The 22106-nt window shown below is 41.7% G+C and overlaps 1 protein-coding gene across 5 annotated transcripts in view; it reads left to right on the top strand.

The window, feature by feature from the left end:
• The window catches only part of SLC39A11 (solute carrier family 39 member 11), a 641085-nt gene that overhangs the window by 596721 nt on the left and 22258 nt on the right, over positions 1–22106 (top strand). For all 5 annotated transcript variants that reach the window (XM_073560128.1, XM_073560111.1, XM_073560102.1 and 2 more), the window contains one exon: positions 19436–19505. In XM_073560128.1, the coding sequence (XP_073416229.1) occupies positions 19436–19505 (70 nt within the window). The remainder of the gene's footprint in view (positions 1–19435; positions 19506–22106) is intronic.

The following is a 22106-nucleotide window of genomic DNA, read 5'->3' as shown; positions in this document are numbered from 1 at the left end:
ACAAAAGCTAAAAAATGGTAAAATCACAGTTTGCACCAATGATATGTCCGCTTCTGATTTGGACTGCGTTCAAAAACTGTCCACATGCACATCTGATCCTGCAGCCTTGTTACTACAGACACTAGGAAGGGAACTACTCGTATAGTTTGGAGACACATTGGTTTGCCCAGAAGCTGCAGAAATAAAACAGAGGGAGAGACCGAGTCAGGATTATTTGCAAAGTTGGTTTATATTTTTTAATAGAAGCGCTGAAGCAAGAAAAAAAAATATCTGAAAAGTTATACAAAGCCTTTATTTACAGCTCCATTTACAACAGAACATTCATATAACACACTATTAATACCAGATAGAAGCAGTGACAGAAGTCACAAAATATTTCAGAGTCTTTGATTTTTGCACCTTGGTCGAAAATGTAAATATTTCCCTTAAAGCCACGATTATTACACGTGATCTGATGTTCTATCACTGACTTTCGCCCTTGGATGAGCAGATAGGAACATAGAAGGCGGTAAAGCTTTCTGTTCTGGTGCGGAAGTCTGTCATAGAGCTGTCTGCGACCTAAGCATCAGGTCTTCCATATGCTCAGGAGAGAACATTTGTCTGACATGTTATCTGGACTTATCTGTAATTGACTAAAACACCCCATTCCAGTTTTCCTGCATATTATCTGTACATGCAAGGCCCCTGTATCCCCTGGCCCGTTCAAGTTTACATGAACAAGTGTTAAGCCGGCCATTCACATTCGTTTGCCATTGACAGAATGAAGCTTCAGCCGATTATTTTGTGAACAGCTGTCTCAGCTGACTCTCCATATACATGAGCACTCATTTGGACGAACGCTCCTTTGTTGTCTATGAGAAGGTCACCAACTGATCAGATGGCAGCTTATTTCTTGGAGAACATTGTGATCAGCTGTATAAAATTGAACATGTACAATTAACATCTCTCCTGCCCATCAGTCGACCAGTACCCCCATACACAGATGTTTTTAATTGTAAAAGGGGTGAATGTCGCTGCCAGACACATCTGGGAGTGGCTAGTCTCCCCTGAAAATAAAAGGATCAGGCATTAAAATTCCATCATCCTTCTTTCCCCCAACATCACCTGTCAGGAGAGAGGAGAGAGTCCGTAGGCTCTCGTACGCAGTCAGATGGTCGGCTGGTCCTGCTGAAAACGGCAAGTTAGGACGACTTTCTTCTAGTTAGTTTCTGAAATGTCAGCATGCAATCATACCACGTTTTCTTAGTAATCAATACAGAAGTTTGGGCAATTCCAAAATATTTCCTGCAATTTTAGGTAGATGTGAATTATCTCTGGTGCTCACACAGCAGGCACACCTACTTTCTCCCCCAGATCAGGATTAACGAGTGTAGTCTCTCTTCTGGGCATATAATTGAACAGTGAGCGCTGTCTTCATACAATTCTCCGTGATTGGCGACACGTCGCTCTGCACAAAGGTTGTTTTCTTTACGAGAGATGACTGATTAAAACCACTCTCCTGACTCTTTATAATTGTATTTCTCTTGAAGAGAAATTCTTGTCTCAAATGAACAGTAATTCTCCCTAAAAGTTGTAAATAATGCCCATTGTTTCCCAGTGAAATACGGCAGCTCTTATTTGTGTTGGTCATGACAGTTTGTCTGGTTCCTAACTATTCTTCTTGTATAGTGTATTGTAGCATAAATAATAGAATTTGACCACAAGTGTTTGCGTATTATAATGTATCCCTCAATACTTCTATTACAAGATCAATTACGGTATCTTAGGTCGTGTAATCCCACAAAATTGATACCTACTGATATACTCGCCACAAAACAGGTGATGAAGGCGCTTAACTCTCAATAAGGAAATTGTGGTTACATTTTCAGTGCATCATATACTTCCATGTAAGGAAGAGAAAGTGATGCTCATAAAAAATGGCACCCGGAGCTATTTAATTTGTTTCTTCCACTCTATTTATGTAACCTATTAAAGTAGTTTTCCACCAAAAATCTAAATTCCTTCTGTGGTGCTTCAAAGAAAAAGTTTTAAGATATGCTTATTACTCGGCCAGTTTCTTGTCAGGCTCACTTTGTGAAGTGGACCTACTAAGCCCCAGGTTTGAGCGGGTACACGGTCCCTGGACGTCAGTGTAGCTGGAAGGATGGCATGTGAGGAGCGAGGACGTGGTTATGCTCAGGAATCTAGAGAGCAGCTGGACGTCTGCAGTGAAGTCCGCAAGAAAAAAATGCAGATTAGCAAAGTGTGCACAGGAGGTGTATAACCAAACAAGAGTCTTGAATCACAATCTCGAAGACACAGGTGTGTGTCCTAATGGGCCTTAAATAAGGTCATGGAGATTACATCACTGAGCTACACTGGACAACCTACAAAACCTGACTGGAGCACAACAGAGGGTAGCGGATCAAGGTGAAGAGAGAAAAGCCTCAGATACTCCGGGACAGGAGTGTCACATTTCCAGATCATGTGACATCACCTCATGCAATATTGAGATTTCCACTGATCTATCTCGGCCTTCTTTTCTGGACTCAGCAGTGTGCAGGATCTCATATATTCTGCATCACAGCATGAACGGCAAAAAAAGCACTATGTGATATAAAGTGCAAATGCATGTCGCTAAATTCACTGTTAATATTTCATCTCACCCATAAGATGATGTTTCTGCACTTTTAAGGACTGTAAGAATTGCTGTTATACCTTATAGCACGGGTGTCATGCTCCTTTTCACCGAGGGCCACATCAGCATTATGGCTGCCTTCAAAGACCGCTTAAAATTGTAAAGCCTCATTCAGATGTCGTAGTAGTGCTAAGAAGGCTGTACCTGCATAGTAAGGCCAAAAGAGCTGTCCCTGGGTAGTAGGACTAAGAGAGCTGTTCTTGATAGGGTTAAGAGAGTTGTTTTTAGGCAGTAGGGCTAAGAGCGCTGTCCTTGGTTAGTAGGGGCAAAAGACCTGTCCCTGGATAGTAGGACCAAGAGAGCTGTCCCTGGGTAGCAGGGCCAAGAGAGCTGTCCCAGGGTAGTAGGGCTAAGAGAGCTGTTCCTGGTAGTAGGGTTAAGATAGTTGTTTTTAGCCAGTAGAGCCAAGAGCACTGCCCCAGGGTAGTAGGGATAAGAGTTGTGTTCTTGGGTAGTAGAGCTGACAGTTGTTTTTGAGTAGTAGGGCTAAAAAGGCTGTACCTGGGTAGTAGGGCTAAGAGCACTATCCCTAGATAGTTTGACTAAGAGAGATGTCCCTGTGTTAATAGGTTTAAGAGAGTCCAAGATGAACTGCTCCTTATGCTAATTACTGGCTGCGTCTGCTCTGATTCAGAGATGGAACCACACAAATGTGCTGGCCGATTGCGTTGATTGTTCGAGCTGGCTGACTGCGTTCACTGTGCTGGCTGACTGCGTTCACTTTTTGTGCTGGCTGACTGCATTCACTTTTTGTGCTGGCTGACTGCGTTCACTGTTTATGCAGACTGACTGCGTTTTCAGCCTTCACTGTTTGTGCTGATTGACTACATTCACTTTTTGTATTGGCTGGCTGTTCTCGGCCTTCACTGTTTGTGTTAGGTGACTGCGATCACTGTGCTGGCTAACTGTGTTCACTGTTTGTGCAGGCTGACTGCGTTCACTTTTTATTCAGGCTGACTGCGTTCACTGTTTGTGCAGGCTGACTGCGTTCACTGTTTGTGCTGACTGACTGCATTAATTTTTTTATACAGCCTGGCTGTGTTCTCTGCCTTCACTTTTTGCGTTAGCTGACTACAATCACTGTTTGTTTTGGCTGACTGTGTTCATTTTGTGCTAGATGACTGCATTCATTGTTTGTGCAGGCTGACTGCATTTTCAGCCTTCACTGTTTGTGCTGGCTGACTACATTCACTTTTTGTACTGGCTGGATCATAGGCAGCATCAATAGTAAAAAGTTGGTCACACTTGTCAATCACTTATACCTGACAAGTGTGACCAACCTGTCCATCACTTTTCCAAGCGATGCTTCAAATTGCTTAGAAAAGCACAAGCATTCTGCAAGCTAAAAACGTTTGCAAAACGCTTGTGTTTTGCGGGAAAACGCATGCGAATTCCACATGCGTTTTACTCGTGGCGGGGAGTTGCGGAAATACTGCGGACAATTCTGGAGCATTTCTGCAACGTGGACACATAGCCCAAATGAATTCTTCCTCCTTTCTTGTTCACTTTCTACAGTAAAGGACCATGCATGATCTTCCTTAACCACCCAAGGGCAGGTTCTTCCATAGAAGAGTAGAAAGGTCAGTTAGTCCCTTCATGTCTTTTGCCGCTGCTGTGCATTTCTTCAGGTGGAACCATGGCAGTCTCTCTGAGAAGTATAGGTTAGCAGATCCCACACCCAAGCTATTTATAGGAAGTGACAACCTCAAACCTCCTTGTGCCCGGAGGGAGAGAAAACCAGTTCTATAATTTCCTGGCAATATGCATAAGCCAAGGCTACAATCCCAGGTGGGGGCCTAGAGGAGACTAGGTGATGACAGATGTTGTGTATTTCAGCATGTGGCAAGTATAAAATAAATGAAACCTCTAGAATACAAGAATTATTATCACAGTGTTGGGCTTGTTAGTGAATAGCCCTGGACATCTGCTGCTTGATTCTCTAAGATGCTTCATAAACTTTAAGGTGATACTTAAAGTACGATTCTGCATGATGGCACACACAAAAAAACCCATAGCTATAAATCTCCTTGATGCAGGATGGTAAACAGGCAGCTAAGGCACACTAAGAGCCATTTACACTCCTCATTTCTGCTTTTTATCTCTCCGTAAAACCTTTCAGCTTTAATTTCTCCATAAACTTTCTGGAATAATGAGAACAAACAAGAGGAGTTAGAGAAGTTCAGAGTAATATAAGTTCATATTAGAGCCTCAGTGTGCTTAAACGGATGACAAAGCCAATATTTTATTCCCCCCCTTGAGTGTTTTATTAAAAGTTATATAGAAGTAAAGTTTTTCATGTTTTCCACCTACAAAAATAGAGTTAATATGTCGAAAAGAGAGAAAGTTGTGGATTCCGAAGGATCTACCTGGCAGAGAAATTTAACCTCTTGATGCTGTAATCCACCACAGATCATAAGTAGCTCATTCATCAAATTATGTCCAGGTAGACGAGGGTGGGAAAAAGATATATACACCAATCAGCTTGTAACTTGCTGCCTAATATTCTATGGATCTCTCCCATACCTCCAAAATAGCTCTGACTTATTAAGTCATGGACTCCACAAGTAAGTTGTTCAGTGGAGCTTCAATCTATCAGACTTGTTTTTCCACCACATTCCATAGCTTATCAATCAAAGGAGACAAGGCTTCTTTACCCTGAGAACTATTAGTCCGTGGTACAGCCGATCACAGGAGCTGGTCACAGTGGGAATTAGTTGGCAAAAATTCCCTGCTTTCAATTGATGGAAGTCTCAGCGGTGAGACACCCACTGATCAGCAAGTTATCACCCATCCTATGAATAAGTAATAACTTGTTATCACTGGACAACCCCTTTAACTTCATGTTATTGCTGTTTACTTACTACCTATTATTTCCCAACAGGTGCTTTTGTCACTTGAAAACCAATATTAATCAGGTCTTCTCTTACTGGTTTTATAACTCATGGTTGAATGTGGTTGTTCTGTCCTCACTGAATAAGGAAGACTTTATTTACAGCTTATACAGACAGCTAAACCATTATACCGGGCTCCAATTGCTTTTATTGAACGTGATGATATATTGGCACGGTGAAATTAAAAACAATACAATATACATAGAATCAGTACAGGGGTAGTAGAATACATATCATACATAACACACTATGAATGAACATTTGCACAGTAATGCTGACCAGGATGTAGCACTGATTAAACCAGGCTAAATAAGACAGAAATTAGCTACAGAAAGCATGAGCTCATACCAGCGATGTAATCACAAGGGAGACGAGATATGAGATGCTTCCTGAATGCAGGCTGAATGAAAATGGAGGAACTAAAGGAAAACTACCATTATGCTTTGCAAAAGCTACCATAATGCACTGCAAAGCTACCATAATGCAGTGCAAAAGGAGGGAAAGATTAGGTATTGAAAGTGAAAGTAAAACAACACAATAAGACTGTGGTTATGACTCTGGTCACTAGAGGGAGCCAAAACACTGTAAAACAATACAGTCTATATACATGTAGATTTCTCCATATTCTCACGAGTAAATTATTGCAAATATAAACAACCAAATAATCAGAGATTATTAATTGAATGTCTGAGACAGAACAGTGGTATATAAATGTGATGTCATTGCACTGTACCAAACATCTCCGATTTTTCTTATACAAGGTCAGACCTGACGTATGTAAGACTGATTTTCAATGTTGTGTATTTTGTGAATCTGGAGACCACTTTCCTTTTGCCTTCCCACTGTTGTCATCATACACATTCCCTTTGTATAAATTGTCTATAAATGATGCACATTGTAGGTCTGTGCTTGGGGCAAGTTACATTTCTACAGTAGACTACAGAAGCGTTGTCCTGAACTAGAATAATGGTACGTGATAATTATTCAGTTTTTCTGTGCACCGTGGTTTTGTCAGTAGTAAGTACCTCCCAGGGTAATCACACGTTCTCAAGATTGATTTTACTTTCATTCACTGTTGTCACCACGCTTGCAGCCTTAACTCTGCATTCCGATTATAATCTGACATTATGGACAGTGAAAGTAACACTGCCCTAAGGTTCGGTGTAAACTTATTTAAAACTGAATGATCCTGGTGTTCTATCCTATCCCTACCCTTGTCTTGTCTTCCCTTTTGTTTAATTTGTTAAATTGATGTTAACAATTTATTGTGAAAATAACAATATATGCTCCCTTGCATGGGAGAATGTTTCTTGTTTTTGTGTTTTTAATATTGTGTTTCAAAATAAAACTTATTGAAACTTATTGAAACTAAAACTGAAGGAAATGATCTTCAACCTAGGCTGCAGTAATCATATTGCTGCATATATATTCAATGGAAATATACTCGCGACTATCAATAGAAGGACTTGGGTATTCTGGTTACAAGTAAGCTGAGCAGCAGTTCTCGATGTCAAGCAGCAGCTGCAAAAGCAAACAAAACATTAGGCTGTATAAAAAGAGAAAATCCTGTGATCCCAACTTATTGTTACCCTTCTATAAATGACTTATAAGGCCACATCTTGAATATGTGATCCAGTTTTAGGCTTCACATTTTAAAAAGAATATTGGAAAGCTAGAATGAGGCATAACATATATTCATGTGATCATTGCAGCCAAACACTTGCATGTAAGATACAAGACCTTTGAGGTTAGTGATTGGATGCACCGTCATATGGATGTATGTGATGTCATCATTAAAGGGAAGTAAACATCAACCAGTCGAGTCTGCAGAGTAAAGTGGAATTAAACAGGCGAATATTCTCATTTTTTGACCTGTTGACATAAACCATGCCATGTGGATTTCCCAATAAGACCCAATATTTTTGTATTTTTGTTTCTAATCTCATACATGCCTTCTGTGAATAGGATGCTTACAGCCAAGCAAAATATAAAAAGTGATAGACTTTTGAAATTATTGGTTACTTCTGTAAAGTGGACATGCCAAGGAAAAAATCACTTCATGTGCTGCTCCAAAGTCACGTTATGATCCCTGTGCCTCTTATCTCACTTTCTCCATTAAAAGTCATCTGTTCTTAGTCAGCTCTTAAATGACATATTGTTCCTGTGCTGTATACTGATAGCTGATCAGTTCCCATGACATTAAGCCGTAATGGCAGCAGATTATACATCCCAGATTGTTTTGATTCTTGAAGACCATTTGTCCATCACTACAATGGATATCTGCCTGAAACCAATATGTCGGATGTTATCAATATCATGGATGGCAAGAAAAACAAACAAATTTATTTTGGAACAAATCAAGACAGACATGTCACTCGAAGCATGGATCACCAATCTACGACTTGCCCAATTTGGACACATCATATGAAGACTGCAATAACTGGAGAAGGACATCATGGTCAGAAGAATAGAAGGAACAAGGCGAAGCGGAAGACCAACAAACCCGGTGGCTTGATGCAATCAAGATAATGGTGGAGAAGACACTAGTAGACCTATTTAGGCTTGCACAAGATCGATCTACCTACAGAGTATTCATCCATCAAGTCACCATGACTCAAAATCAACCTGAAGGCCATTAATTAATAAATAAATAAACCAATATGTCTGTAAGTGGCTTCAAACCCTTTTAATTGGCAGTAGAACATACAGTGTTATCATCTAATAGTCAATTAGCTATATACATGTGACGTGTTGAGTGTCTTCTTGATTGATTTGATTGATTTGGTTACACATCTTTCTTATAGCCATGGTTCATTTGTTATCTGCAAGGCTGTAGAGTCGGTAAGCGAAACCTCTGACTCCTCAATTTCTTTGACTCGCGACTAGGGGCGCCGTAGTTCGTCCTGTTCCCCAGATTACTTCTGATGGTATAGATGCAAGGAACACATACTTTGCCTTAGCTCCTGAATCTGCCATCAGTCTGTACCCTTCCCCCACCCAGGGAAGAGGAGAGTAGTTGTGTACCGTAATACAGCAACTAGTCTAACAAGGTAATACGAACAGGGATAAAGGAAAATACCAATCATACAAATCTACACACACAAACTACAAGAGACACAATGGGGAGTGGAGCATGGGGTTAAAACTAAGTAGGAGAAGAAAGGGAATTATCACACACTCAAAACCTAGCAACAGTCACAGATAAATCCACAAACAACCTCCAGCCATGCAGCATAAGCTAGCTCTGACAATGATTGCATACCTTTTAATATGAAGGGGAAGTGCTTCTGATCAGTGCAGGAGTAGGAGAAATCAGACACTGCGGTCTTTTGTCTCCTTTCTATTTACAGCACATCCTGCATTCAACTACTGTACCCAATTTATGATATATTTTAGGAGTCGGTTCTTTTTATATTGACTCCGACTCCACAGCCCTGATTAGTTATCTGACAGGTCCTTGATCTGACAGACGACCTATGTTTCGGGCAGCTGTCAGTCCTGAACAGATCCTATATCTTAGGGAATGGAAATGCAAAATAAAATGCATTCAGCTACAGAATAAAAGAGGTGACGTACCAAAATTCATGACTGATGGAGGGTCATTTATCATGGACACTACCTAGTGACAGCTACCTGAGTTATGTGATATGAGAATTGAAGATGATTGCTGTGACGAGATATTGTCATATGTACTGCTCAATGATTGCGATGTCTCTTTACTCCACTGTTTTCATTTCAGAGATCTGAACAGTAAACACCTCCATATATCCAATTCAAAATTTCTAAGTATTTGGCACCTAATGTGTTAACTTTGGTAAGTCCAAGTTTCTATTATAAGACCGTTTTCACAGAGGGAGTGTATTTCTCCACTGTATGAATTGCCCAATCATAAGCAATCAGCAACAAAGCAGAAAAAGAACACAACCCCACAATAGCTTAGGTTTTTAAGTATGATACAACTCTGATCTCCTGGTCTAAACTCCCGCATGGGTCAGTTTAGGGGGAGAGGCAGCACAGCTGAATTTAGCTGTGTCACATTAGAAAAACTTGTACCAGCTCTCCTCCTCCTTTCATAGCTCTGTCAGCCCTGTTGTACCCCCACACTGCCTGTCCAGAGAAGATTCACATATATGTTTGTTGTCTTCAACATAATTGTGATTACTGACATACGGTAACTTTGGACAGGTAGTGTGTGGGACAGGGGTGGCACAGCAGAGCCAACAGTGTTATTAGAGGAGAGCTCACAAAAGGGTTTGTAATGTGACACCGCTAAGCTCAGCTGTGCTGCACCTTCCCCCATAGGGACCTCATCTGAAATGTGTGCATCATCTGTGCTCTAATCTCAAGAACTTTCTAATCATGCAAGAGGTTATACCAGGTGGTCAGTGCTGTATCAGTACATGTCAAATAATGAGAAACCTAAGCTGTTGTGGGGTTGTGTTCTTTTCCTGTTGCACAGCTAATAATTGGACAACTCGTACTCCACCCACACCTTGCACCACTGATGCTTAGAGATGTTTATGGTTTTTCATGCAGAGGTAGGATATAGCCCTGCTATGTAGCCATTTAGCTATATGCTTTTCAGACTCTAGATTTGTATGCATGGTTGTTTCATGCTTGTTCAAGGGACGACTCAGGAACTGTCATTTTTAGGACAACTGAAATTATTTCCTGCAGCTGCCTCCCCTGTGTTCTGGCCTGAGACACCTTTTTATCTTGTTTGTTTATCCGTTATGTATGATTTTAAACTGGTATAACTAAAGAGTTGAATTTTATTTTTGTACAAACACTTACTTGATCGTTATTCTGATCACATGCTGCTTGATCAGTATGGTTTCTTTTGATATGGAGTGTTGCCCTTCCTCTTATTGAGGCAACCGGCTTGGGTGTTAGGCTTACACTGTAACATTACTGTACATGTCACAAACTGAGAAACCTAAGCTGTTGTGGGGTTGTGTTTTTTTCCTGCTGCGCTGCTAATGATTGGGTAACTCATACAGGGAGAAGAAGTGCACGCCCTCAGTGAAACAGTCTAATAACTTTTGCAAAATCCAAGTGGGTGTTAACTCATTAGGTGCCAAATACTTTGCTATCTCTGCAGGAAAAAAAGAAGAAAAGAAAGTGTTATCCCGCTTTGCAGCTTCTATTACATTGTGTGTCCGCTTGAATATGAAAACTTGGGCAAAGAGCCCTATTAAAAAAAAAATAAAAACACCCTTTGAAGTCGACAGTAGATTTTGTCTAGGGAAGCCATGACCGTTGAGACATTAGTATTATATGAATATAGCGAATCTTACAGAATGACTCTCCCTTGAGGCAAGACCCTCTCTATGATGTCTATATCCTAAGAAAGCATATTTATAGGGGTTATCTTCAGAAGCCAATAAAAACTGGAGTTTCACAAACCTTGTCTTACAGGGAGATGTATATAGTCTTAGCATTATACTTTTTCCCATCTACATAGCACCAGCTTATTAAGTAGTGCAGCACAGAGGTTCTTATACCTCAGACGCTTTCTATCTTGTACACTACTGTGTTTTTTTATTTGTCTTTGTTTTTTATTATATTTTTTCTATAGCAATAGCCATATCTATATAGCAAAATCTTTGTTTGGATTTCAGTACTGAGAAAAATAATCGTATTGAGCAGGAATATTTTTATCTGTCACCTCATAGCCACAGCTGATGAACTACATCATTTCCTGATACAAGTAAACAAACCAATTCACATGGTATAGCTATATATAAATCCCCTCTGGCATCTCTCTCCTACATAAACAGAGTCAACACTGACAGCGTATAACTAATGTCTCACCTACAATATTTAGACATCTGTCTTTGGGCTGCATGTGTGTATATATACCATATATACTCGTGTATAAGCCAACCCGTGTATAAGCCGACCCCCCCCCCCCCCTAATTTTGCGACAAAAAACTGGGAAAACTTATTGACTCGTGTATAAGCCTAGGGTGGAAAATGCAGCAGCTACTGGTAAGTTTCAAAAACAAAAATAGATACTAATAAAAGTAAAATTAATTGAGACATCAGTAGGGTAAATGTTTTTGAATATCCATATTGAATCAGGAGGCCCATATAATGCTCCATACAGTTCATGATGGGCCCCATAAGATGCTCCATACAAAATACACCCCATATAATGCACAAAGGTTAATGATGCCCCCATAAGATGCTCCATAGAATAATATGCCCCATATAGTGCTCAATAGATTATGCCCCCCATAAGATGCTCCATAGATTATGCTCCCATAAGATGCTCCATAAAATGCTCCAAAGACTATGCCCCCATATGCTGCTCCATAGAATATGCCCCCATATGCTGCCTCATAGGATATGCCCCCATATGCTGCTCCATAGATTATACCCCCATATGCTGCCCCCATAGATTATGCCCCCATATGCTGCTCCATAGAATATGCCCCATATGCTGCTCCATAGACTATGACCCCATATGCTGCTCCATGGAATATTCCCCCATATGCTGCCCCCATAGATTATGCCCCCATATGCTGCCCCATAGATTATGCCCCCATATGCTGCCTCCTTATGCTGCTGCTGCAAAAAAAATGCCATACTCACCTCTCCTGCTCAGGACCCAGCACCTGAGATATTCACCTGTCCGGGGTCCATCGCTGCTCACCGCTGTCTGCCACGTTGTCTCAGTGACGTTCAGGCAGCAGAGGGCACGGCGCGCACTAACCACGTCACCGCGCCCTCTGCTAGCTAAACGTCATTGACACAGGACGCAGCAGACAGCGGTGAGCAGCGATGGACCGGGGACAGGTGAATATCTCTATACTTATCCCCTCCTGGCGCGGTCTCTGCAGCCCCGCTTCTTCACATGGTACCGCTCATTACACTCATGAATATGCGCATATTCATGAGTTTAATGAGCGGTACCACGTGACCGCTGAAGGCAGGAAGGGAGATCGTGGAGAAGCGGGGGGGCTGCAGAGACCCCGCTGGGGGGGTGAGTATGACCCTAACACCCCCGCTCCCCCTCCCCCGCCGACTCCCAGGTATATGACTTGTGTATAAACCGAGAGGGGGGGACTTTCAGCCCCAAAAAATGGGCTGAAAATCTCGTCTTATACACGAGTATATATGGTATATATGACTTTTGGGTTTTTATTGGCTGTAAGCCATAATCATCAACATTGACAGAAATAAACACTTGACATAGATCACTGTGTAATGACTCTATATAATATATGAGTTTCACTTTTTGTATTGAAGAATTGAAATAAATTAACTTCTTGATGATATTCCGCAATCTCCCACACACAGTATGATTTGAAGAAAACCATAGAACTACTCTCCTATCTCCGGTCACCCAGTGTTTTGACTGAGTCTCCACGCAGTAGATGCAATATCATGGGGCCATCATGCCTGCTGCGCTGAGACTCAGACGCTCAGGCTGTATGGTGAAGCAGAGCGCTCATGGCTCCCTTTTCCAGCATTGATTTCAGTGGTCTCTGCAGGATGCTGCGTGTTCTTCCACTATTGGCATCTCACCTTTATAAAGAAATGTAATATCCCTGTATGATATGAGGAGGTATTTTGGTAAAAGCTTCTATATCTCTAATGTGCCAGGGCCCCTTTTAGCACACAGTATTGGGTCATCACGTTGTCAGGATGGGTAGTCAGTCTATGATATGGAGATATAGAGTAACCAAAATTCTGAGAAGTTTGTGTTTCCCCAAGCAGATACCTCCCACCATCAGTTAAGATTTCAATCTATAATTTCTCATCGGAGTTGCAGCATCTGCAGAAATCATCCTAATTGAGTTTGATGGGTGAGCTAATTATATCAGTGAACTATGCAAAATGCTCGGCCCCACATTATTTGTGAAAGCGCTATGTAATCTGTTTAAGGAATCCTCTTCCTTGCTATGTATTGAGATTGTAATGAAGTGGGCTTCCTGATCTACTGACATAGATCATATAGGGCTCACACTGATACTATACGTACAATCCACTGACTATGCTGTCATGATGGTGCTTCATTGTGCACATACATTACATTATTTAGGCTCTGTTCACATGTCTAGTTGTCATCCTTTTGTACGGACTCAGTATTAAAGAAAATAAACCCCTGATCTATTACAAACAGAGCAAAATTGGTTACAAAATGAAAACTAAAAGGCCACCATACTCATTAGACTAACATGATTTAATATAGATGGATTCGGCCGACAGTCTAATGTGTGTGAGGGCTCACATACCGATGATTATTGGAGGAATCCGGGATCTTTGGTTTCCCAATTCTTTGGTTCTTTGAAGAGCCTCGTGTGAAGGTGGCAGTGGGCGACCATGCATACTGCCACTCAGTGTCAGACTGGGCTGCCTAGGGCTCACCAGTAATATTGATTCTGGGGGCCCTATGTTCTGCTGGATTACCCTCATTCATAAATTTAGCATTTTCTTGAATTATGAGATTCTGTCCTTTGTCTGTACATAGTGAATAAAGTGTACACTGCTGCACATGGGCCCATCGGAGGATTCACCAGTTCCCCTGAGGGCCAGTCCGAGCCTTCTGCCAGTAAATTCATTTTTAATGGGACAATTGGAGATAGATGAGCGCTGCACTCGGCTGTTCTTTGGCACACCCATAAGAATTAATTTTGCAGAAATGCAGATGATCGACCACAGCTCCATTCACATGGGTTCGGTGGGGTTCCCAGCGGTTAGATCCCCAGAGCACAGGAAGATATCTTCGATCCCCAGGGTAGAGGATAACTACCAAACTTGAGGCTACACCTTTGAGATCCATTTACTAGGAAAACTTTTTTCGCAATAATCTTGTAGTCTAAACATGCTTACTATCACCTTACAAACGAGCAAAACGCTTGATCATCAGGTGAAATGTTTCTTTGTGCTCCATAAAAGATCATCGTTCTCTGTCCCGCATCATCCTGTGTAGACAGGACTCAATTTGCAGCCTATGCACATTAAGAGATCTTTTACTAATCTGAGTGCAGTCTGCCTGTGTAGACAGGCTACTAAGTGATCGCCAATAGTAATTACTTACCAATCAGCCGTCATTTAAAGCTGCAAATTCAGGTGGTATAAATGCAGCCCGGTGAAAAGAGAATCCATGTGGACAGTATACATTTGGGACCCTATTGCCACCTCCATGTTGTGCTATTTTCTTTTACTTCTCCCTGATATAAGGTGTGGAGTAAACATAATGGCAGATAGCAAGGTGTAAAGATAAATGTATTTTTTCCATTTTTGGGGGGGAGACAATGCAGCTTCGGTTCACACAATTCAGTCTCATGTTTCTGCTTTGTGTCTCCCTCCCACACAGTCCCCTCCTTTACTTGGTTTCTGTTTTATCACCAGACGAGTGAGACAGGGACATCAAGCAATAGAAGAATTGCTCCTGGCTGCTCCATAATATATGATTATTAATATATAATATCAGGCAGCTTTCAGCCTGCCCAGTAAATTTGGTTTATACTGGTTTTGAACTGGCAGATTTCAGCCCGAAATGAGAGCGCATCGTCAGCGATATAACACAAGTTACTTGGAGATGTGTCATCTATAGCTAATTTATCATGAGGTGGAACCTTTCTTATCTCTCTTGTTTGATATCCCATCGAACAACACTACAACCCTGTCTGAAATGACTGATATCAGAAAGCAATTCTGAACACTTTCAGCAAAGGAAAAGGTAACAAATACAGGAATTATAGGTCACTGTTGGAAGTTTTTTAAAATCTGTTAACATAAAAGGGGAAAATGAATGTTGCAGTCACCTGTCAGGGGAATGAGCGACTTATTGAAAGAGAAGTTTCACCACCAAAGGTTAGGCTATCAAGCTAGAAATATTCTGGGCTCAGCGCTGAAGCTGGGAACAAAATGTTGATTGCAGAAGATACACGCTTTGATAAATGAAAATGTTGCAGCGCGGATCTGAAAGGTGTAATCAACTGATGTAGTATTGGCTACGATCACTGGGTTTTTACCGTAAACAGATATTACACAGATGCTACACCTTAATGCACAGTATGTGGGGGAGCAATGCCAAAATGCCAATGTAGTGGCAATACTGACAAGTGTGACGAGGCTCTTGTGATGAAGCCATTGGAATATAGTTGGGCTTTTCAAATCTGTAATGTGCAGTGAGGGGCATTTAATGTAATGTTTAAGATGGTTGTTCTCTCTTAACTGGACATTACATTCATGTTAGAAGTTTCTATAATGTTGGAAGCTGAAGAACTGATGAGGCAATTCCATGAGACCTGCAACCAAGTTCTGATATATGCCTTCACTCTACACAGCTGTGAGCGCTGACTTCTAATATGTGCTTCTACTCTAGACCTGGACCCAGCTGTACTCCCCGGCTTCTATTATGTGTTTTAATTTAGATCTAAATCCAGCAGCACTCCACAGCCTCTAATCTCTTCGCCTACTTTACACTAGGTCCCAGCACTGCTCCCCAGCTTCTTATATGTGTTTTTACTCTAGGTCTAAACCTATCACTTGCTCCTCGGCATCTGATCTCTGTCCATACTTCTGGACTAGGTCCCAGCAGTGCTCCTCACCTAATATGTTTTTCTACTCTTGACCTGCCTCCATCAGCCTACCTCACCTTTGAATATGTATTTATACTCTAGAATTTTTGTAGACCAAGCAGCTCTCCTCTTCTAATATGTGTAGCTACTTTAGACTTGCTCCCAGTAGTGCTCCTTTGCTTCTAAAATGTTACTTCTGTAGATCTATAAGGAGCAGTTCTCCTCAGTTTCTCTGTTACTACTCCAGATCTGAAGACATCAGTGTTCCCAGGCTTCTAATGCATAGCCCTACTCTTTGCCTAGACTCAGCAGTGGCATATCTGCTTTTAAAATATGTTTTTAGTCTATACCTATATCCAACACTCTTCGCTTCTAAGGCTATCTTCAATACTAGAGTTTTTTGAGGAGTTCTTTAAGGCAGAAAATAACTGAAAAATTACTTAAAAACTTCTTATCCATTTCTATTGTAAATCCCCTTTTTCTGTTCACACATTCTGTAGATATAGGACCAGCAACACTCTTCGGCTTCTAATATGCATTGCCACTGTAGACCTAGATTCCAAAGTGGTCCTCAGCTTCTATTACGTAGCCCTACACTTCATCTGGGTCCAGCAGTGCTTTAATTTGTATTTTTACTCTAGACCTGGACCAAGCAGTGTGCTCTGTTTGTTAATCTAAGTACCTGCTTTAGACTTTGACCCAGAAGTGCTCCTCAGCTTCTAATGTGGACCCAGCAGTGTGCCCTGACTCCTTATCTGAGCCCTACTGTAGATGTGGACTCAGCAAAGTAACCGTGGCTACTGATGTGCTTCTACTATAGATCTGTACCTATTACTGTGGCTGACTACTCATCTAAGCTCCTACTCTAGTACTGTGCCTGACTCCTCATGTAAGCTCCTACGCTAGTACTGTGCCTGACTCCTCACCTAAACTCCTGACGTGGACCCAGCAGTGTGACCCGACTCTTTATCTGAGCACTACTGTAGACGTGGACCCAGCAGTGTGCCCTGACTCCTTATATGAGCCCTACTGTAGGAGTGGACTCAGCAATGTAACTGTGGCTACTGATGTGCTTCTACTATAGATCTGTACCTAGTACTGTGGCTGACTACTCCTCTAAGCTACTACTCTAGTACTGTGCCTGACTCCTCATGTAAGCTCCTACTCTAGTACTGTGCCTGACTCCTCATGTAAGCTCCTACTCTAGTACTGTGCCTGACTCCTCATGTAAGCTCCTACTCTAGTACTGTGCCTGACTCCTCATGTAAGCTCCTACTCTAGTACTGTGCCTGACTCCTCATGTAAGCTCCTACTCTAGTACTGTGCCTGACTCCTCATGTAAGCTCCTACTCTAGTACTGTGCCTGACTCCTCACCTAAACTCCTACTCTAGAAGTGGACCCAGCAGTGTGACCCGACTCTTTATCTGAGCCCTACTGTAGACGTGGACCCAGCAGTGCAACCCTGGCTACTGACGTGCTTCTTTTAGAGCTGTACCTAGTACTGTTGGACAACTCCTCATCTAAGCCCCCCTACTGTAGACGTGAACATAGCAATGTGCCCCGACTCCTTATCTGAGCCCTACTGTAGACGTGAATCCAGCAGTGCATCATCCCTGGGTTACTGACGTGCTTCTACTATAGATCTGTACCTAGTACTGTGGAAGACTCCTCATCTAAGGCCCCTACTGTAGACATGGACACAGCAGTGTGCCCCGACTCCTTATCTGAACCCTACTGTACACGTGGACCCAGCAGTGCAACCCTGGGCTACTGATGTGCTTCTAATCTATATCAGGACGCAAACATTGTGCCGGGACTGATGATATATGGCCCTAATTTAGACCTGGAGCCATCCTTGGGTTCCTGGCTCCTGATATATGCCCCTGCCACGACTCTTGGGCTTCTGTTTTATGCACAGGTAGAACTATACTTAGCAGGTTTCCAGTCTTTCTCTACTGCTGAGGAGCATTATCAGCCATGCTGAAGCATTTGCTGTCAACCTGACACTGTGACTAAACCTGGGACTGAAATGGAATGACAAGCAAGCGACCATCTCTGAGTTATTTGTAATGCTAATTTACTCCACTGGCATCCATTTCTTACTAATTAAATTCCTTTAATGTGCATATGATAATTGCATGGGAAAGGTCACTGTAACCTTTGCTTCATGGGATGGCTTGTGACTCATTCCCAGGAAAGGCTGTGTAGTTATAAGACACTTTATGTCACTGTTCTGATGTTGTGACACATCTGTCTGTGCCCCCCAGTGTGTCTTATCCCTGACCTCTTACAATGTATGACTGTGCCCTGCTAAAAATAATTTCTAAAGCTTCCTGTATGCATGATCGAAATGCTGGAAAGAAATTACATTGGTCTGCAGTTTCTTCCCAAACTTTGCTTAGTTTAACTCCAGTTCTGATTAGCTATTCCACTCAGCTGCCCGAGCTTCCTCTCCTGGCGGATGACATCATGTGACCACTGCAACCAATCAGCAGCCATTGATCGACTGCAGCCTTGATGTTCCATCTGAGCTGGAAGGCCAGAAGAAGGCACCTATCATTTGCCTTTGATTTGCTGGAGTAGTCCTCCTCTGGAAGAGGAAGCGAGGAGACTTTCTCGGGACCCTGGCAGTTTTCCAGAAGAGTGACAGGGGTCCAATAGACGAGTTCCTTTCTGTCATAAGATAATTTTGGGCCCACTTTTAATATATCTAGTGGACAACTACATTAATTTAGCCAGACATAATTGTTTTTTTTCTTTAACGTTTGTGTTTTTGGGGTTGGGGATTTTGGTAAAAATTCCTAACAATCTGATGTCTGCAATGTTCAAACACACACGATCAACACCAGATACTGTCACCACAATGATCTGCAGACAAAGGTCTCATGTATGGCCATGTACTTTAGATAAATGTCAGCCAAACCTGCTGACAACAGATGGTTGGAAAAGGAATGATCAGGCTGTTGGCTTTCAACATGCCCAATCCTTTTTTTTCCCACAAAAAGTAAACTGCTGCCAAGGGTCTCTGGCATTGCGCTTATTTATTTGCCTCTTTCTTCTAAAATGGTGAATATATGTAAGAGTGAATATTTTTGTCAAAGCCACTGTTGTTATGCTACAATACTGAAAATTCTGACAAAAAAGCCATAAAAAATCTATTGTAAGTACACGTTTACTAGGTAGTCACTACAATAATGTACTCAGGCTCTTATTGTGGGGTTGTCATAACATATGGAGACGTAGCAATGTTAAATATTGCTGTGGTTTGCTGTACTAAGAGACATAAAGCTACTTCCTTTATATAAATCTGCTTTCTTTTCCTTTTCAGAGGGCCTGGCAGTTGGAGTAGGCTTTGGCGCTATTGGGAAAACTGCATCAGCAACATTCGAGACTGCAAGGTAACATTGTCGGCAAACATGTACAGTATATAGTGCCAGGTGAAAGCGCTCTACCAATCCACCGTTCCCTGGAGGGATATCAGCAAGGCACTGAGATGTATAAACACCATAGACATACGGTGACTCTCTAAAGCTGGTCATACATCTGCCAAATGAATCGGGGGGGGGGGGGGGGGGCGGCTACCAAATACATCAGATACAACTTGTATACAATTTTAAAAAATCTTGCAATTTTCACACTGGTCAATAAGTTCAGTATCTGACTCCTACTTCCTGTTCTTCACATGGACATTAGCAATAGTCGTAGATTGACTCGGACCCTATTTGTTTGTATAGAAGCATTTACTGAGTATATTTTCATCAAGACAAAGGTCATTGTGTAGGTAGGAGGGGGGCAGTTGAGATATGACCATCAGCTATTCTGAATTGCAGATCCTACGTTATGAGTGATTCTACAGGAGGTAGAGAAGGTGAGTTGTGACATCATTTATTACGAATGGTGGATCCAGTGTTATCTACTGTGTATAGATGTGTCATCTGTCATAATCCTGTCTGTGATGATAATTAGATAGCCGAAAAGTCATTTGTACACAGGAAGTTAAGTTATCGTTCATTTTACATGAGGGGGAGCAGGTAAACTGTGACATCACTTATTGTGTGAATCCTGCATTATCCACTGTATGTATAGGTGTTATCAGTCATTGTACAGGAGGAGGAACTGGTGAGCTATGACATCACCTATTGTGAATGGTAGATCCTGTATTAGCTACTGTACATAGAGGTATCAGTCACTGTATAGGATGAGGAGGTGAGCTGTGACATCACGTATTTTGAATGGTGGATCCTGTGTTATCAACAAGAGGTCTTACCAGTCATTGTACTGGAGGAGGAGGTGAGCTGCGACATTGCCTATCGTGAATGGCGGAACCTCTGTTAGCTACTGTTTATAGAGGTGTTATCAGTCATTGTACACTGGTGGAGGTGAGCTGTGACATCACCTATTGTGATTGGTGGATCTTGTGTTATCTAGAAGAGGTCTAACTAGTCGTTGTACTGGAGGAGGAGTTGAGCTGTGAAATCACCTATTGTGAATGGCAAATCCTGTATTATCTACTGTATGTAGAGGTGTTATCAGTCACTGTACAGGAGGAGGAGGAGGTGAGCTGTGACACCACCTATTGTTAATGGTGGATCCTGTGATATCTACTGTATATAGTGGTGTTATCCGTCACTGTACACGAGGAGGTGAGCTGTGACATCACCTATTGTGAATGGTGGATCTTGTGATATCTACTGTATATAGAGGTGTTATCAGTCACTGTACAGGAGGAGGAGGAGGTGAGCTGTGACATCACCTATTGTGAATGGTGGATCCTGTGATATCTACTGCATATAGAGGCATTATCATTCATTTTAATCCTGTCTGATGATAAGGAGTCATCTGTACAGGACAGGAAGAATGAGTCTAGTATTATGCCTAGTAGCCAGTGTAAAGGTTGCAAGATTACGGATTTCTTTTTCAATATACATATAAAAATTCCAAAAACATACGTAGCATAAGAAATCTGATGTAAACATTTCATTTTCTGCTGCAAATTTCCTTTAATAGCACATTTCTGATCGTAAGCATTAGATCCACGTATGCAGAAAAGCTCCTTCAGTATTTTTCATTCTCTCCATTAAATAATTTACCCAAGGAAAGTTTTTTGACTTTAAAGAGAATTTGTCATCAAAATAGTGTTAATGCGATGGTTGGTAATAGACGGCTTCCAGTGATCATGTGTAGATGTCAGGCGATGGAAATTAGCATACGTTTCTAGATTTCTGTTCCTCATCTTCTTGGATGCAATATCCTCTGCTTGCTGCACAACTTCTCTTTGGAGTGTCACCGTTGATATAATTATGGGGATAAAGCTGACGATTAGTGATGAGCAAGCACTAAAATGCTCAAGTGCTCGGTACTCGATTTGAGCAGCTCAGACACTCAGACGGGCTCAACTTGAGTAGTGAGTGTAATGGAAGTCAATGTGAAACTCATGGATTTTTACAGAAGACCCTGACAAGAGGGTTGGGAGGGCAGGAAAATCACTGAAATGGATGGAATTAGTGCTTAAATGTAATGAGGGAAGACGCCTGGATGCATCTCTGACTCCCAGGTCACTGCTGAGAGCTAAATAATTTTAAAAAATGACGTGGGGTCTCCCCCATTTTTGAAAACCAGCTAAGGTAAAGCAGACAGTTGGGAGCTGAAATTTGAGGCTGGGAAAATCCATGGTTATTTGTAGTGACGACAACTCTCAACAGAGCTGCTGGCTCTAGCTGAGCGCAATGTTGAGCCAATTGCTTTGATTAAAGTTGTCGTAACTACCCTGCACCTGTGAATAGCAGTATTTTACTGCTATTCACAGATTCCGGATACGAGGAACATGGACTACATCAGAGGAGCTTCTTGGCAACATTTTTGGTAATAAATTGGTGAATGACTGATAGTGTGGAGGAGTCTTTATTCAAATAAAGTATTTTTTTTCTTTGTGTTTTTTTTGTTTACTGGGTTAGTAATGTGGATGTCTGATAGACACCTCTCCATTACGAACCTATGGG

This window comes from Dendrobates tinctorius, unplaced genomic scaffold (assembly GCF_039654945.1).
Source record: "Dendrobates tinctorius isolate UK_male_01 unplaced genomic scaffold, ASM3965494v1 ptg000014l, whole genome shotgun sequence".
Taxonomy (NCBI): Eukaryota; Metazoa; Chordata; class Amphibia; order Anura; family Dendrobatidae; genus Dendrobates; species Dendrobates tinctorius.
This window is presented reverse-complemented; position numbering and strand designations above follow the sequence as displayed.